This window comes from Pelodiscus sinensis, chromosome 17 (genome assembly GCF_049634645.1).
Source record: "Pelodiscus sinensis isolate JC-2024 chromosome 17, ASM4963464v1, whole genome shotgun sequence".
Taxonomy (NCBI): Eukaryota; Metazoa; Chordata; order Testudines; family Trionychidae; genus Pelodiscus; species Pelodiscus sinensis.
The window spans coordinates 13,291,246-13,312,197 of NC_134727.1; the positions used below are offsets into that span (position 1 = coordinate 13,291,246).

A 20,952-nucleotide genomic window follows, 5' to 3' on the forward strand; every position below is an offset into this window, starting at 1 on the left:
TTTAAAAGCCTAACTATTTACTGAAAATTAATTTCAAATTGCATACTTATATTTAAAATACTTGGGTTGCATTGTGATGGTTGGTTATATCAATTGTCAAATCCGGGAAGAGAAGCAACCTGAAATGACTTACTTAAGTTATCAACAGAAGAGCAAACAGAGAAAAATAGTTGCACATAAATAAACTGCAGTCCAAGAAACTGAAGTAATATAGTTATAATTTCAAATCACTAATAAATATAAAAATTCACAATCTGTTTGAAGTTTATATGCAAGCAGAAGAAAAACAAAACTCATCAACTACATTATTTGCTCTGAGTTTTTTCAGTCAGTAAAATCAACCTTTTGCAGCTGCTTCCCATCTTAGTGTGTGTGCACTGAGAACATGGGATACTTGATCCACTCATTCTTATCAATTACCTTTCATTGGAAAGGACTAAAATCTAAAGGAGCAGTTGACTAGTCTGTGCAGCCCAACACACTGATACACCTGCCTCTTTTAATAGAATCTTCAAAGTAGTATCAGTTGCAGTTTTCAAATCAGTTGTGTTAATGACGTCATCAACTTCAAGGAACATTAGAATGGTGACTTTGGGAGAAATACCAAAAAGTGGCACATGAAAAATAACTAATTTTTGGAGAAACACGTTGGCTGTGTCTACATTGGCAAGATTTTGCGCAAAAGCGGGTGCTACACTGGCCGTGAGTTCTTGCGCAAGAACACTGACGTTCTAATGTGTGAAATCAGTGCTTCTTGCGCAAGAACTATGACGCTCCCGCTCAGGAATAAGCCCTCTTGCAAAGTGTTCTTGCGCAAGAGGCCAGTGTAGACAGGCAACATGAATTTCTTGCACAAGAAAGCCCGATGGTTAAAATGGCCATCAGAACTTCCTTGCACAAGAGAGCGTCTACACTGGCACGGATGCTTTTGTGCAAAAGCACATCTCTTGCGCAAAAGCACATGCCAGCGTTGAGACGCTCTCTTGTTCAAATACTCTAATGCAAAAACTCATGCGTTAAAGAGTATTTGCACAAAATCTTGCCAATGTAGACATAGCCTTTGTCTATAATCCCATGAATGAATGCTGTGTTGTTCAGCTAGAACCTCAATTAGCTGCTGGGTAAATGCCAACTATAACTTTTGAGACTGGCCCAATTTATATGCCCAAAGGAATTAATTACTTTCATAGGATAGTTCTTCCTCTTACATTTTTCTTTTCCAGTTCTGTTGATGTTGCAGATGATTGATTTAAACAGAAAAAAATAAAATTCTAATTAATTAGTGATAGAAATATAGCCGTGTTAGTCTGGGGTAGCTGAAGCAAAATGCAGGACAATGTTAGTCTTTAAAGTGCTACATTGTCCTGCATTTTGCTTTAATTAATTAGTGTATTTCCAGTTCTCATTTTTACACTGATAGTAGGTATTGAGGAAGTTTTAATAGCCATACCCCAGACCAAATTTCTCAGTACATGTGAGAGGGGAAATGGTTCACTTTATATGCAAAAAAGGAAAGGAACTTACCTCTTTTTTTAAGGTAATTTTTAAGCTTAAGGCCAATACCTACAGCAGCTTTGCTAGAGGTCTCTAAACATATGAATCCCTTGTAATTATGCAGCAATTAGGGTTTGATTTCCACACCATGATGGGACGATTCAGATTCTCATCATGAATCTTTTTTGACAAGCCAATATCTAGGAAATTCACTTCTAACTGATCAGCAGCATTTAATTTTAAAACATGGGTTCTACGTTCTCAGCCTCATGCTGTAGGCTTACGTGTTTTAAAGTAATATGCTTTTCTGAAAATTGGATCAGCGGTGTTCCAATTTGGACTGAGTGATCATTTTCTCAAGGATACTAATCTATTCAAAATGACTAAGTATGAGCAGAATTCTATACTATGATGCATGTATATCAATTATAACCCAGAATTAAACTCACAGAAACTGCTAATTTAAGGGCCATAATTAATAAGAATAGATAAGTGTAAAAGCTGACGTGATTCTGAAACCAAAATATATATAAAAATGAGTTAGGTATAAGGTTATTGCAGATCCCGCCTAAAGATTATTGCTATAAAAATATAGAATGTCACTTACCATATCATGGTCGGAAACAGGTCCAAAGCTGGTGACGAAGATGTCAGTCTTCACTTCAGTTACACGCTCTGATGAAGCAAGAAATTATGTGTCTATCAACAGCCTTCATTAGAGCTAACCACCACAAACTCTCACTCAAATAGAACAGTTATTGACTTTGATAAGCTATTCTAAATTGGTGTATAATGTGGAATTGATAATTTACTGCATATAGATGTAATTTCACAGTTAATATTTCCAGCAACTGTTTTTTTATTGAAGTGTCAAAATACAGCTTTTTGAAACATGAGTTTTTATGCCAGGCTTTGAAATCTCTTTGCAGACAGGTCATAGTTCTATTGCTAATTAAAACTTTAAATTAATCTTTGACTAATATACCTATTTGTTTCAACACTATAAAGAGTACTCAATAGCCAATACTGGACTCAGCTCTCATATTATGTGTCCAATATTTCTGGGAAATTCTAATAAAGTTCTCCATTAATTAACCCTCAGATAGCCTTCTGTGTATATGTATGTACGTTAGATATTTATATAATATACAGAGACACAGAGAGAAAAATACAGAATGAATACAGTATTATGTGACATGATATAAAGGTATTTTTATTTCCTGAGGTTATGAGTGCAGTCATTTAGAAACCTCTAAAATGTACATAAAATGCGTGTATGTGTGTGTGCGCGCGCATGATCTAAGAATTATTTTGGGGAAGTTATATGGATTGTGCTATACAGGAGGTGAGATTAGATAATTACAATGGTCCCTTCCCATCTTGAAAATTATTGGACACTATGAATCTATATTCAGTTCTGAATATTAACCATCCTAGACACCAGGCCAATACATTTTGGGGGACTTTCCAAATGTGGAAAGAAGGAAGAATACATTTCTCAGATTTTAAATAAAATAACAGCTGTAAAGTATCAGTTGTTGAGAGAACTGAAATATTAGAAGTAGTCCCCGAGAAAATAGTTTAATTAAACATAGTGGAAGGGAGGTGATCAAAGGTCTATGATAAAGGACGTTTGTCATACGGTTTTATATCAGGAATCAGGGTCTGGGCTAGAAATAGTCTCTGGGTAATTTACAAGTGCAGCTGACCTGTAGTAGGCTGCCTGATGGGCTACCCAGTCAGATTCATTAAAGGAGTCAGCGAACTGACTCGTATGTCCAGCTACAGCAACAGTTGAGCAGCTGTTCAAAGCATTTGACCATCATTGCAATAGTTCCTGCTCCAGCTTTGGATCCAACCTTGTTGCACTCCAAGTAACCTGGTCCTAACCTTTGGCACCAATTCCTGACGGCTGACTCTCACTCTAACTATTGGACATTACTCCTACTTCAAATGGGTATGACCACCCACATCCTTTCACTGTCACATTGAAGCATACTATATAGCTACCACATACATTTTACAAAATACACATATCCCTTCAAAGTTACAAAATAACGCAATAGATAAAATATTAATTTAAAAAATGTCTTTTGAAATTCAAACTGATTTCATTTGATTGGACTCTGGTGGACTCACTTTAAAAAACACAAGTTATTGCGCCTTAGAAAGGTCAGTAGCAAAAATTAATTCATGTTCATCAATAAAAACATTTACAAACTCAAAATCTTTATATATGAAATCAAAAGTTATAAAGAGAAAGCAATAATTGTACATATTAATTTTATTTCTATTGAAAATATCTAAAACTACATATTCAAAATCTTATTTTAAAACATGAAGAATTTTAACAGTTAATTATCAAAATGTAGTATTAGTTGTGATGTAGTTCACCATCACAGGTAATGTAATAAACAAAGTTATTGTATTTTTTTATCAAGTCAGTGTAGAACACTGTGTAGAACATTGACTTGATAAAAAGATACAATAACTTTGTTAATTACATTAGCTGTGATGGTGGACTACATCACAACTAATACTACATTTTGATAATTAACCATTAAATTTCCGTATATTTTAAATAGCAGAAAAGAAAATCTCAAACATATCTTTAAAAAAATGTACAGAAGAAATTTCCTTGAGCTATTCTTTGTTATACAAAGCTGCAACTGAATTTCCTCATGTCTTTTGAATTCTAAAACTTTTATGTTTAGATAGCTGCAGGAGCCAGCAAACAGAGCTGTAAACAGGGGAGTTTGAGTGGGAGTTTGTAAAGGGAGTTTGGATATTGGGACTTGTTTGGGGTTTGTTTTTGCGTTCACCGGACTAATAGGATTTTGGTGAGAAAGTAGATAAAACACAGAGGCAGTAGTGGCCATGGCCCAAGTAGTAGAGAACACAAGGAGGATGATTGGATGTGATAGCTGCGGTATGTACATGATTCTGGAGGGGGTACCTGAAAGGAGTTTTGTTTGAATGAAGTGCTGCCTGATAGAGCTGATGGAAGAAAAGATCCGAGGACTGGAGATGCAGGTGGAAACTCTGGTCGAGTTTAGAAGGGGGGTTGAGCAGATGATGGGGCAAAGGCATGACGTGGCTGAAGGGGAAAGCTTAGATATGCAGATGGAAGCAGGATCAAGGGCCTCAGAGGGGGGACTGCTGGGCAAAGAAAATGGACAGTGGAAGCATGTGACTAAGAGAACTAGGCAGAGGAAAAGATGGGTCAGTGAAGGAAAAATAGAGCTCAAGAACAGGTATGTGGAGTTGGAGAATGAAGAAGGGGTACAGCAGGTAGATAATGAAGATGGAAGGGTAAGGAAGAAGAGACAGTGGCTAGTCCCATAGATAAAGGGGAAGAGTTAATGGAGACAATACCAATAATGAGTATTAGGAGGATACAGGATGGGTTAAAGAGGATTACAAGGGAAAATAGGAATGGTAAGGACTTGCAGCCAGAGGAAGCAAGAGATAGACCAGAGAATTGTACTGTCACTAGGAAAAGGCATGTCTACGTGATTGGGTACTCTATATTGAGAAGAATAGATAGGCCTGTAACCAGAGCTGATCCACAGAATAGAAAGATGTGCTGTCTGCCAGGTGCTAAGATATGAGATGTGGAACTGAGGTTGAAGAGGATTAAGGGAGCAGGAAGGAATCCATTGATCATCCTTCATGTAGGAACAAATGATACGGCTAGATTCTCGCTGGAACGAATTAAGGGAGACTATGCTAGGCTGGGGAGGACACTCAAGGAAATTGAGGCTCAGGTGATCTTTAGTGGGATTCTGCCTGTTCCTAGAGAAGAGCAATTAAGATGTGACAGGATTATGATGATCAATAGATGGCTTAGGCAGTGGTGCTATAAGGAAGGCTTTGGGATGTATGGTCACTGGGAGGAATTTATGGACAGAGGACTGTTCTCTCGGGATGGACTTCACCTAAGTAGGGAGGGAAATAGACTTCTAGGATGGAGGCTGGCTCAACTGATTAAGAGAGCTTTAAACTAGGAATTTGGGGGAGAGGGTTGGGAGATATCCAGGAAATCTCTACATCGGATTTTAACACTGAGAGGGAGGAAAACGAAGTAAGAAAGGATATAGCTGGGGGTAGGAGAACGTACATGAGGAAGGGTAGGGTGGATACTAGTCTAATAGGTCATATTTTAGGTACAACGTCCATGCCAAATGGGGTAAAGAATGTGAGTGAGGCCAAACAGCAAAAATTAAGATGTTTGTACACATGCGAGGAGCCTAGGTAACAAAATGGAGGAACTAGAGCTATTGGTCCAGGAAGTGAAACCAGATATTACAGGAATAACAGAAAAATGGTGGAATACTAGGCATGACTGGAGTACAGGTATTGAAGGGTATGTGCTGTTTAGGAAAGACAGAAATAAGGGTAAAGGTGGTGGAGTCGCATTGTATATCAAAGATGAGGTAGATTGTAAAGAAATAAAAAGTGATGGAATGGAGAAGACAGAGTCTGTTTGGGCAAAAATCACATTGGGGAAGAAAACTATCAGATCCTCCCCTGGGATAGTCCTTGGGGTCTGTTATAGACCACCAGGATCCAACTTGGATATGGATAGAGACCTCTTTAATGTTTTTAATGAAGTATAATGATAGAAATGTAGCCGTGTTAGTCTGGTGTAGCTGAAACAAAAAACAGGACTACATAGCACTTTAAAGACTAACAAGATGGTTTATTAGGTGATGAGCTTTCGTGGGCCAGACCCACTTCCTCAGATCAAATAGTGGAAGAAAATTTGTCCTTTTCATATGTGTTAACTTTTTTAAATTGTATCCTTTGGTATGCATGGTTGTGACAATTTTCTTCCAGTATTTGATCTGAGCAAGTGGGTCTGGCCCATGAAAGCTCATCACCTAATAAACCATCTTGTTAGTCTTTAAAGTGTTACTTAGTCCTGTTTTTAATGAAGTAAATACTCATGGAAACTGCTTAATCATGGGAGATTTTAACTTTCCAGATATAAACTGGAGAACAAGTGCTAATTATATTAATAGGGCTCAGATTTTCCTAGATGTAATAGCTGATTAATTCCTTCATCAAGTAGTTGCTGAACCAACAAGGGGGGATGCTATTTTAGATTTGGTTTTGGTGAGTAGCGAGGACCTCATAGATGAAATGGTTGTAGGGGACAACCTTGGCTCGAGTGATCATGAGCTAATTCAGTTCAAATTAAATGGAAGGATAAACAAAAATAAATCTGAGAGTAGGGTTTTAAATTTCAAAAGGGCTAACTTTAATAAATTCTGGAAATTAGTTAGGGAATTTGATTGGACTAAAGAAATTATGGATCTTGAGGTGGAGGAGTCCTGGGATTATTTTAAGTTAAAGTTGCAGAAGCTGTCAGAAGCCTGTATCCCAAGAAAAGGGAAAAAAATTATAGGCAGGTGTGTTAGACCAAGCTGGATGAGCAAGCATCTCAGAGAGGTGATTAAGAAAAAGCAGAAAGCATATAAGGAGTGGAAAATGGGAGGGATCAGTAAAGAAAACTACCTTATTGAGGTTAGAGCATGTAGGGACAAAGTGAGAGAGGCTAAAAGTCAGGTAGAATTGGACCTTGCAAAGGGAATTAAAACCAATAGTAAAAGGTTTTATAGCCATATAAATAGGAAAAAAACAAAAAAAAAGAAGTAGGACCACTGATTACTAAGAATGGAGTGGAGGTTAAGGATAATCTAGGAATGGCCCAATATCTAAACAAATACTTTGTTTCAGTCTTTAATGAGGCTAATGAAGAGCTTAAGGATAATGGTAACATAACAAATGGGACTAGGGATATGGAGGTAGATATTACCATATCCGAGGTAAAAGCCAAACTTGAACAGCTTAATGGGAGTTAATCGGGTGGGGGGGGGGGGGGGTGTGGCAGATAATCTTCATCCAAGAATATTAATGGAACTGGTACATAAAATTGCAAGTCCATTCACAAAAACTTTAATAAATCTCTAAACTCAGGGGCTGTACCAGTTGACTGGAGAATTGCTAATATAGTTCCTCTTTTTAAGAAAGGGAAAATGTGGTACCTGGGTAATTATAGGCCTGTTAGTTTGACATCTGTAGTTTGCAAGATCTTGGAAAAAATTTCAAAGGAGAAAGTAGTTAGAGACACTGAGGCTAATGGCAATTGGGACAAATTACAACATGGTTTAACAAAAGGTAGATCGTTCCAAACCAACCTGATCTCCTTTTTTGAGAAAGTAACAGATTTTTTAGATAAAGGAAATGCAGTGGATCTGATCTACCTCGACTTTAGAAAGGCATTTGATACAGTACCACATGGGGAATTTATTGGTTAAATTGGAAAAGATAGGGTATGTCTACACTACCACCCTAGTTTGAACTAGGGTGGTAATGTAGGCAATCGGAGTTGCAAATGAAGCCTGGGATTTGAATTTCCTGGGCTTCATTTGCATATTTTCGGGCGCCGCCATTTTTAAATGTCCGCTAGTGCGGACTCCATGCCGCGCGGCTACACACGGCACGGACTAGTTAGTTCAGACTAGGCTTCCTACTCTGAACTACCGTTACTCCTCGTGAAACGGAGTCTGCACTAGCGGACATTTAAAAATGGCGGTGCCCGGCAATATGCAAATGAAGCCCAGGAAATTCAAATCCCGGGCTTCATTTGCAACTCTGGTTGCCTACATTACCACCCTGGTTCGAACTATGGTGGTAGTGTAGACATACCCATAGGGATTAATATGAAAGTTGAGAGGTGGATAAGCAACTGGTTAAAGGGGAGACTACAGCACGTCATATTGAAAGGTGAACTGTCAGGTTGGAGGAAGGTTACTAGCGGAGTTCCTCAGGGTAGGTCTACACTACCCTGCTAGTTCGAACTAGCGGGGTAATAGGCATACTGCACTTGCAAATGAAGCCTGGGATTTGAATTTCCTGGGCTTCATTTGCATAAGCGGGGCTCCGCCATTTTTAAAACCCCTCTCGTTCGAACCCTGTGCCGCGCGGCTACACAGGGCACGAACTAGGTAATTTGAACTAGGCTTCCTAGTTCGAACTACCATTACTCCTCGTGGAATGAGGAGTAACGGTAGTTCGGTCTAGGAAGCCTAGTCCGAACTACCTAGTTCGTGCCGCGTGTAGCCGCGCAGCACGGGGTTCGAACGAGCAGGGATTTAAAAATGGCGGCGCCCAGTTTATGCAAATGAAGCCCGGGAAATTCAAATCCCGGGCTTCATTTGCAAGTGCGATATGCCTACATTACCCTCCTAGTTCGAACTAGGAGGGTAGTGTAGACATACCCTAAATGCATAAACTTACACTTCTCACTATTAAATTTCATCCTATTGCTATCACTCCAATTTACAAGGTCATCCAGATCTTCTTGTATGATATCCCGATCCTTTTCTGAATTGGCAATACCTCCCAACTTTGTGTCATCCGCAAATTTTATCAGGACACTTCCACTTTTGGTGCCAAGGCCTGCTAGCACCCCGGCGCGGTGGACGGGGGGTCACTCCCTCCGGAACCCGTCCACCCATGGACGCCAAAAGCGTCCTGCCCCGGGCTCCTTACTCCCTCCCTCCGGGCGGCTCTTGGTGGTGCCGCCCCAACTCCCAGAACTTATCCTGGGTCGGTTGCTCAGATCCTGGGTCGTTCAGGGGAAGTCGCCGGGGAGAGCTCCCTGGGCCGGGTCAGCTCTCGGCTTGACTGTTCCCTCTGGGTCCGGCACGGTGGGGTCCGGCCCTCGTCATAGGAGGGGCTGGTCGACCGCCAGTGGCGACGGGTGTTCCTATGGCCCCGGGGCCAAGGTCTGGCCACCCGTCGGCCTGGGTGGCATTCGGGGTCCGTCCTCGGTTGGGGGCCGCTCCTCTGCCGCTGCGAGGAGGCTGCCCCCAACCGCGCCGGCGACGAGCCTCTTCAAAGTGGCCCGCCGCGCCGGCCGCTGCCCCAGGCCCCTCCCCTTCCGGCAGCGTGCTGGCCTCCGCCCCCACCGCATGCCCGCCTCGCTCCGCCCCGCCCCCGTCCCGCGGGGCCTCGAGAGAGGGGCCAATGCTCCCCTGTCGGTGCAGGCGCAGCAGCAAATGGTCCTGCCGGCTCCTCCAACTCACGCCAGGGTAACGCCGGGGGGCTCGGGACTGGCCACCGGTTCCCGGTGGGGGGTGGCCCCAGCCAGCCTTCCCCCAGGTCAATGACAGCTCGTCACAGTCAGCAATAAAAAGATTAAATAAAATTGGCCCCAAAACTGATCCCTGAGGGTATGTCTACATTACCCTCCTAGTTCGAACTAGGAGGGTAATGTAGGCATACCGCACTTGCAAATGAAGCCCGGGATTTGAATTTGAATCACCCTCTCCACCCAACTCCTGCTTTTAGAGACCTCTATCCTGTCCCCCCTCCGTTTCCTCTTTTCTAAGCTGAAAAGTCCCAGTCTCTTTAGCCTCTCTTCATATGGGACCTGTTCCCAACCCCTGATCATTTTAGTTGCCCTCCCCTCTCCCAGGGTATGTCTACACTACCCTCCTAGTTCGAACTAGGAGGGTAATGTATGCATACCGCACTTGCTAATGAAGCCCGGGATTTGAATTTCCCGGGCTTCATTAGCATAAGCGGGGAGCCGCCATTTTTAAATCCCCGCTGCTTCGAACCCCGTGTAGCGCGGCTACACGGGGCTCGAACTAGGTAGTTCGGAGTAGGGTGCCTATTCCGAACTACCGGTACACCTCGTTTCACGAGGAGTACCGGTAGTTCGGAATAGGACCCTAGTCCGAACTACCTAGTTCGAGCCCCGTGTAGCCGCGCTACACGGGGTTCGAAGCAGCGGGGATTTAAAAATGGCGGCTCCCCGCTTATGCTAATGAAGCCCGGGAAATTCAAATCCCGGGCTTCATTAGCAAGTGCGGTATGCATACATTACCCTCCTAGTTCGAACTAGCGGGGTAGTGTAGACATACCCCCAGTGTCTCTCTTCCCCTCTCCCACCTCCTTTTCCCAGTCTCCCCCAGTTTTGTTCAATAAAGACAGATTCTATTTTGGAAGACACGTTATCTTTATTTTGTACATCAAGAAGAGGGGCTAGGGAAGGGTAAGTGGAAGGAGGTGAGGAAGGAATGGGGCATGTGCCCCCGATGGGGAGGACTGGGCTGGCTCTGCGGGCTTCTGGGGGTGGAAGCTGTCCTGCAGCCCCCAAATTGCCCCCTCTCCCCAGATGGCAGCCTGCGGCAAGTGCAGCTGAGTGCTGTGATGTGCCCAGTGTGGGTAGTCTGGGCACTCCAAGACAGGACTGCTTTGCAAGTGGGGCACCCCTGAGAACTGTCTGTCCGGGGTGGGGGTCGGGACCCTTTAAGCACAGCCCTCGGCTAGCCTGAGACAGCAGCTCCACGCTCTAAGTCCTCCTCTGATGCCCTGCCGGCACTGCTTCCGGCCATCCTTAACCCCGGTTCAGGGTCCACTTAATGTGGACTTGCGAGTTCAAATTAGCAAAACGCTAATTCGAACTAGTTTTTTAGTCTGGATCTGTTAGTTTGAATTAGCTTTGTTCAAATTCACTAATTCGAACTAAGTTAGTTAGAATTAGCGCTGTAGTGTAGAGATAACCTCAGAGAAGTAAGCAAGCCTGCAGCAAATCCTGAGAAATGGCTGTCCAGGAGGATCCCTTTAAGCACGTGTCTCACATAGCCTTAGGCAACAGCATCCAGAAGTAACTGCTGACCTAACGCCCTTGCCTTTTATGTGAGAGAGCATCCAATGAGTGTGGATTCTCTCATTCAAAAAAGCAGATCGCTTTTTCGATCCACTTTGACATATTACCTTTGGAAGAGATCTTCTGAAAAAGCTTCTTTTGAAAGAAGCTTGCAGTCTAGATGTACCCGCTGAGTTATAGATCAATTATAGGAGTGGATTGGTTAGGTTCTGTTGCCTGGAGGTCAAACTAGATGATTGCACTACTTGCTCCTCACCTTATGTCTATGGATCAAGACCACAATAAGGACATCAAAGTTTTACACACAGATATGACCTAAACCAAAACTGTGAGTGAATTCAAGTCTGATTTGTATGGATTACTCTGATCTCTAATATGCATATTTTTATAACATTATCAGTCTGTATTTGGAATGTTTTTGTCATGATTATACTCTAAACATCATGGATATTTGTGAAAATAATTTTCCCAGGATAGAGGAGTTCTCAGAGACACAGAGAGCTTTGCATTATTCATGTACACATATATGGATTTACAATAATTATATCCAGGTAGTGTTCAGGAAACTCAAGCATATCATAGATCCAATAGCTCAAAATAACTTTTATCCCTTGTATGAAAAGCACAAAAAATATTTTTTTTACATTATGAAGTATAGACAAAAGTTATGATATAACAGAGCTTGAGTAACAGTAATCCACATGGGATTTCTAATATGTGTTTGAACAATAACTACAAAAATCATTAAGGGGTATCAGGCTAGTTCTTCCAGTCAAACCTACATTTCTTGTTCCCCTACTTCTGCAGGATTGTTTTGTACAATCCACTTATTGTATTCTTCCATGCAGGACCTTATGAAGGGGCCATATTGCCTTTACAACTGTGCCAGGCTGAAAGGTCACAGATACCAGATAATCCCTCAAGTGGCAGGGGAGGAATGTATACATGTGGGGAAAGAGCATCCCAAAGCCTTATAGGGAAACCTCGCCCTACAGATCTGAGGGTACCATGCGTGAAGAATGCCTGGCCATCTTCATATCCCTTTCCCACTATTGACTCAGCCCAGTTTGTGGTCATTCTGTGTAGTCCAAAACTGTTAGCTGCCCATCCCCACTGTCCCTATATTCAGTAGACCCAGATCATTGGCTAATGAAGCATTCCTTTCTCCTGGAAAATCTGAGGTTCCCCTAGTAGCACTTACAGCAGCTACTTCCTGTCTTTAACACCACAGGAAGGTATCCACTGCACTCAAATTACCGCAGAACCTAAAAATCATATTGGGCAGGCAGCTCCATTTCAATTCCTTATGTTACCTCCTTTCCATTGGTATCATTGTACCTTTAATCTGCCTTACACTATGCAGCTGAAAGGATCAGAATGTGATAGTTTTATTTAGTGTGTTTTTGAACACCTGTAGTAATGAGGCTCAGCTACTTCCCTTAAGAAAAATTCTATTATCTAATTTATTTCCTTCTTAATATTTCCCTTATGTCTCAGCTGATTTTCCCATTTTCCCTTGCCCCCTCGCTTCCAGTAAATTTTTACCCTCATATACTTACAGGCATTCACGAGGCTGCTCTTGGACACAGTCTTGCCTGACTTTCCTTTTTTTCCACGAACAAATAACTGCAAGCATAGCTTTAAGTCTATGTTTATGGATGGAAATAACAGCTGCTATTTACTGTAGATGTGAGAGAAGCAGATATCTAAATCACAGAACCATAGAATCATAGGGTTGGAAGAGACCCTAGGAACTCACTGAGTCCAACCATCTGCCCAAGGCAGGGTCAGCCCTAACTAAATCATCCCAGCCAGGACTCTGTCAAACAGGGACTTAAAAACATATAGGGATGGAGATTCTACCATCTCCCTAGGTAACCTATGCCAGTGCTTCACCACCCTCCTAGTGAAATAGTTTTTCCTAATATCCAACCTAGACCTCCCCCAATGCAATTTGAGATCACTGCTCCTCATTCTGTCATCTGTCACCACTGAGAACAGCCTCTCTCTGTCCTCTTTGCAACTTCCCTTCAGATAGTTAAATCTCCCTTCATTCTTCTCTTCTGTAGACTAAACACGCCCAAATTCCTCAGCCTCTCCTCATAAGTCATGTTCTCCAGTTCCCTAATCATTTGTATTGCCCTCTACAGGACTTTGTGCAATGTGTCCACATCCTTTCTGTAATGGGGGGGAACGGGGGAGGGGAGGAAGAGGCAGAATTGGACGCAATACTCGAGATGTGGCCTCACCAATACCGAATAATGGGGAATAATCATTTCCCTAGATCTGGTGGCAATTCTCCTCCTAATGCACCCTAATATGTTGTTAGCCTTCTTGGCTACAAGGACACACTGTGGACTCATATCCAGCTTCTCATCCACTGTAATCCCATGCCTTTTTCTGCTGAACTGCTGCTTAACAAGTCAGTACCCAGCCTGTAACAATACTTGGGATTCTTCAAGTCCAGGATTCTGCTCTTGTCCTTGTTGACCCACGTCAGATTTCTTTTGGCCCAGTCCTCCAATTTGTCTATGTCACTCTGGACATATCCCTACTCTGCAACATATCTACCACTTCCCCTAATTTAGTGTCATCTGAAAACTTGCTGAGGGTACAGTCCATCCCTTTATCTAGGTTTGGTGTCGGCAACCTTTCAGAAGTGGCATGCCAAGATTTAATTTTTTCATGGATATGTGTGCCGGGGGGAGGAGAGGAATGGGGGTACGGCAGGCTGGGTATGGTGACCATATTTTCTGATCCAGCTGCAGCTAGGAAGAGTGATTTAATTTAAATTATAAAACTGATTAAGCATTTTAACTTTCTCATATTAGTTTATCAAACTTCATTTTAAATAAAGTAAAATATTTATTTATTAAATAAAGTAAATTACTTTAATTTTGTGACCAACACAAACGGTTTCAATGTTTTCTTTATTTATGGCAGGGGTGGAGAACTTTTTTGAGTCAGGGGCCAGATTTACTTTTCTGGAAGTCTGGAGTTAGTGGATTTTACAGACCCCCCTTAGGCTCTGGGGTAGGAACAAAAATGAGGGGTTCAGTGTGTGAGATGGGGTTGCCAGCGAGTAGGACAGGGATGGGGTGCAGGATCTGGGAGAGAGGTGGAGTGCAGAAAGGGGAGAGGTTGCAAGGTCTGGGTAAGAGGTTGCAAGGTCTGGATGGGAGGCTGCAAGAAGCAGACTGGGAGTAGGGTGTCTGGCCAGGTGGAGGGAGCAGGAGCATGGCAGGGTGCAGTGCGTTGCCAGGAGAGAGGATGCAGGGGCAAGTGTGGATGCAGGAGCAGACTGATGGTAGGTGTCTGGCCAGGTCAGGGGGAAGTACAGGAGCAGGATGGGGGTAGGGTGTCAGGCCAGGAGGGAGGCTGCAGGAAAAAGGGAGGGTGACAGAGCTTATTGAGGGTGCAGGATTTTGGCAGGGGGAGACATGAGTGAGGAGGAAGGGTCTGTGGTGGTCTGGGCATGAAGGGGGACACTTATTTGGCTTTGCATCCCCTTGCGGCAACTGCCATGGCCATGCTGTCCCAGGCCACCTTAGAGGCCCCACTGCCGCTGTTGCAGCCCATGCAGTCAGGGCCATTTCTGGAGACCAGAGGTGCCACTGCTGCCGCCACATGGTCCCTGGCTGGCCCTGGAAGCCCCGCTGCCATGCGGTCCAGAGCTGGCCCTGGAGGCCCCACTACCACTGCCATGTGGTCCAGGGCTGATCCCGGAGCCCAGAGACACTGCTGCCACTGACATGCAGTCCCAGGCTGTCCCCTGACTGTGTGACTGCTGCAGCAGCACATCTGGTCCCCAGCTGAGGCACAGCTGAGGCGCCTCAGACCTACTACTGCCTCCTCCCACTGCATTCTGACCTGCTGCAAGGAGGAGGGAGTGGTCTCCACTGGCTGCACAGGAGAGGGGGGGTGGGGTTGAGCTCTCTCCCGTGTTTGAAAGCTTGTCTCTCTCATCAACAAAAGTCCAGTAAAAGGTATTAACTCACCCTCCTTCTCTCACTTCATTTTGTACCACATACCTGGAAGTTGCAGGTGCAAAATATAGAGCTGCTTTTTAGAAATCATCCCTTTTGCAATCTTTTTTCTATTATGTGCATACTCAGTTACCATAATCTAATGACATCTTCTCATCTCCTCCAATATTTTTAATACTTTCAAACTTATCAACCTTTTAAAAAGGTCAGTGTATTCAGTGCTATATACTCTACTTTACGTGTGTCCTTATCAATGTCGTCATCAGAATCTCCACATTTTATATTAAATCAGTATAGTATAAGTATTGCTTAGATTTTTCGATTAAAGGGAGTTTCTAGAAGAAAATCTAATACAGGAAAGTTCCCAGCACATGGTGGGACTTAGGAATAAAAACTTAGGAATAAAAAAAAAAAACCTCAGCTGCGCCTAGACTGCCTAAAAACCTCAGCTGCGCCTAAACTTGCCAGCTGTCTACACTGGCCGCTTGAATTTCCGCAAGAACACGGACTTCCTACTGTCTGAAATCAGTGCTTCTTGCGGAAATGCTATGCTGCTCCTGTTAGGGCAAAAGTCCTTTTGCACAAAAGGGCCAGTGTAGACAGCTCAGATTTGTTTTGCGCAAAAAAGCCCCGATTGCGAAAATGGTGATCAGGGCTTTTTTGCGCAAAAGCGCGTCTAGATTGGCACGGAAGCTTTTCCGCAAAAAGTGCTTATGTGGAAAAGTGTCCGTGCCAATCTAGATGCTCTTTTCCGCAAATGCTTTTAACGGAAAACTTTTCCATTAAAAGCATTTGCGGAAAATCATGCCAGTCTAGACGTAGCCCTCTAGTATAAAATCCAACAACCCTAGCCCTCACATAATGCCAGTGCTCCAGACTTTATCTTAGCTCTCCAACACTCTCCAATATAATGGACTATATTATTGTATGCTTTTAAAACATACAACTCATTGCCCACAATTCTGGTATATTTAGGGCTTATTTCATAGAATCATAGAACCATAGAGCTGGAAGAAACCTTAGAAGGTCATCAAGCCCAGCCCCCTGCTCAAGGCAGGACCAATCCCAATTAAATCAACCCAGCCAGGGCTTTGTCAAGCCATTCCACTGCTTCACCACCCTCCTAGTGAAATAGTTTTTCCTAATATCCAACTTGGACCTCTCCCACCGCAACCTGAGACTTGTTCTTTGTTCTGCCTTCCATCACTACTGTGAACAGCCTCTCTCCATCCTCTTTGGAACCTCCCTTCAGGAAGTTGAAGGCTGCTATCAAATCCCCTTCACTCTTTTATTCTGCAGACTAAATAGACCCAACTCCCTCAGCCTTTCCTCATACGTCATATGCTCCAGCCTCCTAATCTTTTTGGTTGTCCTCTGCTGGATCCTCTCCAATGCATCCACATCCTTCCTGTAATTGGGGGCCCAAAACTGGACACAATATTCCAGATGTGGCCTCACCAGAGCCGAGTAAAGAGGAATAATCATATCTCTGGATCAACTGGCAATGGTCCTCTTAATGCAGTCCAATATGCCATTCGCCTTCTTGGCTACAAGGGCACACCGTTGACTCATGTCCAGCTTATCCACTGTAATCCCCAGGTCCTTTTCTACAGAACTGCTACTTAGCCATTTGGTCCCCAGCCTGTTTAAAGATGTTTTCCTTAGTTATAGTTTTTGGGGTTCTTCAGTCACTCTCAGAAATACATCTGAGTAGAAAAGTTAAGCTATTCACTCAAGTAAAAATATTATATAATCAAAATAAATAAATAATATGGCCTAAAGCCATGGCTATAGATAAATGAACTCACAACATCACTCAGAAGAGGGAAAGGAAGTCTATACAAAGTTTTATGCTACCTTTTGTGCTACTCTAGTCCTACACCAGTTCCTTTCCAAGCTGTTCTCTATGGGTGCATCTAGACAGCACCCTTCTGTCAGAATAAGCTGTGCAATTTGCACTTATTCCGAGTCTAGATCAAAAGAGGTTATTTTGAAATGTGGCACTGGCTATACAGGGTGCATCTACACAGCAGGGCTGTGTATTAACTCAAAATAAGCTACATCAATTGCATTGCTTATTTCAAAATAGCTTATTTCAAAATTGGGAGCATCTACATAGCACTTATTTTGAAATAAAGAACTCTTCCTCAAACTTTCCTTATTCCTCATACAATGAGGGTAATAGGAGTTGGAGTAAGAAGTCCTCCAGCTTGACAGTATTTCGACATTATTTCGAAATAACTGCCTGGTTGTACAGACATGGACTAAGTTATTTTGAAATAATACTAGTTTCAAAATAATGTTGCTGTGTAGACGTACCCACGGTGCCAAAGTTGAAAATAAGGCACTATTTCGACAAATCCTTTAACCCTCATGGAACCCCTTATCACTCGAACGCTTTTAAAGATGCGGCATTGCTATTTTAAGATACCTCCGGTATCCTGAAAGAGCAACGCAGTCTAGACATACCCTCAGTGTAAGCAGGAGAAAAATCAGGGCTGTTCAAACTCTGCCCAGTTATCAATGACCCAAATAAATAGCAGCTGGAGATCAGCAGTTGGTTAGGCACCTGGTATAGGAGATGCTACACTGACTCTACATCAATGGAAGACTCCACTTACACTGGATAGATCATCTCATAGCTGTGTTCATGCCTTAGGGTACAGGCCTATGCACACAAATACTCACTAGAAATCTCTGGTTGTTTCACCCTCTATAAAATAGCATTTAAAATAAATTATTATAAGATTCTCTTATCCCATTAACAATTTCAACAAAGAAAAAGAGTGTATTTCCTTTTTCTTTACCTTTATCAATTTCTGTGCATAGTCCTAGAAAATTTTAAAGTAATTCATGGTTGGTGCAAAAATCAAGTAAGAATTTGAATAACTACTCATATTTTGGGGGGGCTCATATGATATCAGATTTTATAATATATTCCCTTTCTCATTGTTTTCTATGATGTATGCACTTACAATAGCAGTTGACTGAAATGTAGAGTGGTATTAGTCAAGGATAAAGGAATATTCATTTCCAGACTAATCCAAGGATTTACATGAAAGTGGGTATAATATTAGTACATCAAGTGGACAAAGTAATTACTTGTTTTGTTGCATATTAGCCTCAAAATTACAGTCGAAATCCTTAATATAGAATAATCCATTGCTTTCTGTAGTTCTTAAAGAAAAAAAGAATAATTTATAAAAAAATAAAGATAATCATCCCAGGAGTCAATGAACTTAGACAGGGATGAATTTGACTTCATCTTCAAGGACTGTGGTAAAAGGGAAGAATTAACAGCCACAAACTAAATGCACTTACTTTTTAATATCTGATTTTTTTTGCATGGTTAGGGGATAATATACATATTAAATCTTATTATAGAAAAATGTTCTCTACAATGAAAGCTTCTTTTTCTTGAAAACTAACAGATGTTGGAAAACAAGATAAATTACATATTTTATTCTATTTTTTTCCTGGAGAGTGGAAAGGAAAACAAATTGTGGCATCTCAAAGGTCATCAAAATAATTTCATATAATAAGATTATGTCTACATTTAGAAACTTTTCCATGAAAAGTCATCATATAATGTATCATTTTGCTAAAGCAGACATGAACAAGTATCTATCTGGATGCAGATTTCCTATTCTTTTTGTGAATTGTAAATACAGTTTATTTCCTGCTAAAGAAGCACAAAGGGTGGTAGTGTAGACATACCCATAGAGTCTTAACAACACTATTATACAAGAAGGAATGGCAGTTTAACCCTTCTGCCTTTCTATAGTTAGGTAATTAAACTGAAGAAGTAATAGGTATTGTGTAACTATAGAGGCAAAGACTGGTGGGCCGAATCTTGATATCCTTACCTAACACAAACCCTATAATCTTTGTTGAGACATTTGTATAAGTAAGAAAGTGGAATCTAGGGTCATGTTCTATTGTAAATTAAATCAATGGGAATTTGGTTGGTTGTCTTCAGATATTAGGTTTTTAGAATCTCCCTGGCCCAGTAATGGGGAACCTTTTTTGGGTTGGGGGCTGCTGACTCAAAAAAATCAGTTGGAGGGCTGCACACAAGTCAGAAGAAAAAAACAACTCCCAACCCCAAAACATTAGGTCCTCACTGACATGGTACCCACATTTCCCTCACACACCAGAGCCTAGCGGGACCCTGACTAGTAGATTTTATGTGCTCCAGTCCTGTGGGCAGGGAGGGCCGAAGGGAGCTGGAGCACCAGTGAGGGTTCCCCAATGCTGGGGGAAGCCCAGTGCCATAGGTGCTGGATCCAGGCAAACCAGGGGCCTCATCCGGCACCTGGGCCTTAGGTTCCAAACCTCTGCTCTAGCCCATTGAAATCAGCCAAGTCCTGGGTCAGACTTTTTGTTCCTCATTCATGAAAAACTCAGTGCATGTTTGTTGAACTGAGGGCCACATATTTTATCATAGTTTATAGATGTGTATTTGTATGAGTATATACAGATTGGTGTTTTACTAAAATGTCTTCTATATTAAAAATGTTCGATAAATCTGCAAAGCAAATGTGAACGTAAAAACAATCACTTTAAATTTCATTTTGCTCTGAGGGACAACCTCTAAAATGACAATATCACACACCTCCTAAACCTGGTCTCAGGCGATTATCATAGCCATCCAGCAGACGATCCAGTATCCTAGTAAACACTGTAGTGTTGTCTTTAATTTCATCTTGTAATGAAGTTTGTCCATAGCTGAAATCAAAGAGCAGTTAACATTATAAATCATCAATCTACCAGTAACTCTACAAAACAATTCCAAAATCTGCTTAATCTTGCTTACACTGATTTATGGAGACAAAATCTCTTCCATAATACCAGATTGTAGTGCATTACATGGTTCTTTTTCTTAAATATTTTCTTTTTAAAGAACACATTTGGAATAAAAGCTTAGGTTAACACAAGCTCATTTCTACAAATAGAAAGCAAATGGAACATGGTTTCTTTATTGCTTACTCCGTTATTTATTAATGGCTATAATTTTTCATTTTTTATATTCCACAATGATATTTGTACTTATCAGAAAATTACAATGTATTTGATTTATAACAGTTATCAAGAGCTCAGATGAAGAGAAATACATAATACATTAAAAATGAATGAAATTTCAATACTGATAATATTTTCTAAAATAAAGAGTAAATATATAATGCAGAGAAGTATCCTTCATAAACATTCATGCAGACCAATTGACATTTGTGCAGAGCTTACTAGAGAAAAAGAGTGAGAGCAAAACATTTACTAATATGATGAAATTGTTAACAGATACATACATATTAATCGCTTCCTTAGGGTGGTATGTTTTTACTTTCCTTTTTCCATTAGATTAATTTAAAAAGAATAAATACAATTATTCCATGTAAGTGCATAGTCAAGCTTTGTTTTGACATAGAAACCTTCTTTTTCTGTAAAGCTTGTCTCCCAGGTTCCTATTGCTGCAGTAGTAATTCAGACAGAAGTCCTACTAAAGTCAGTGGAAAGTTTTGTCTGAATAAGGTTGGCAGAATAAAAGTCTTTGAACTTGATTATTGTAATGTCACACTGGAGTACATCAGGATGAAGTCTGTTTTAATCAATGGCATTAAACAGGCATAAGTGAGATCAGAATAAGTCTTTTAACTACCTAAAGTCCTTCCCAAACACAGGTCATGGCTAATTCTTCTTAATCAACTATTATGCTTGCTTTGGGGCCAAATCTTGTAATTATAGAATCTAGGACTGAAAGAGACCTCAGGAGGAAGTCTAGTCCAG

General features: G+C 41.6%; 1 protein-coding gene across 2 annotated transcripts in view; it reads right to left on the reverse strand.

The window, feature by feature from the left end:
• The window catches only part of GABRA1 (gamma-aminobutyric acid type A receptor subunit alpha1), a 79,087-nt gene that overhangs the window by 52,395 nt on the left and 5,740 nt on the right, over positions 1-20,952 (reverse strand). For both annotated transcript variants that reach the window (XR_012896302.1, XM_006111191.4), the window contains exons 3-4: positions 19,784-19,896; positions 2,102-2,169 (exon numbers count right to left, since the gene is read on the reverse strand). Coding sequence is in view for 1 of the 2 variants with exons in the window: in XM_006111191.4 (XP_006111253.1) it covers positions 2,102-2,169; positions 19,784-19,896 (181 nt within the window). In the remaining variant the exon portion in view is untranslated. The remainder of the gene's footprint in view (positions 1-2,101; positions 2,170-19,783; positions 19,897-20,952) is intronic.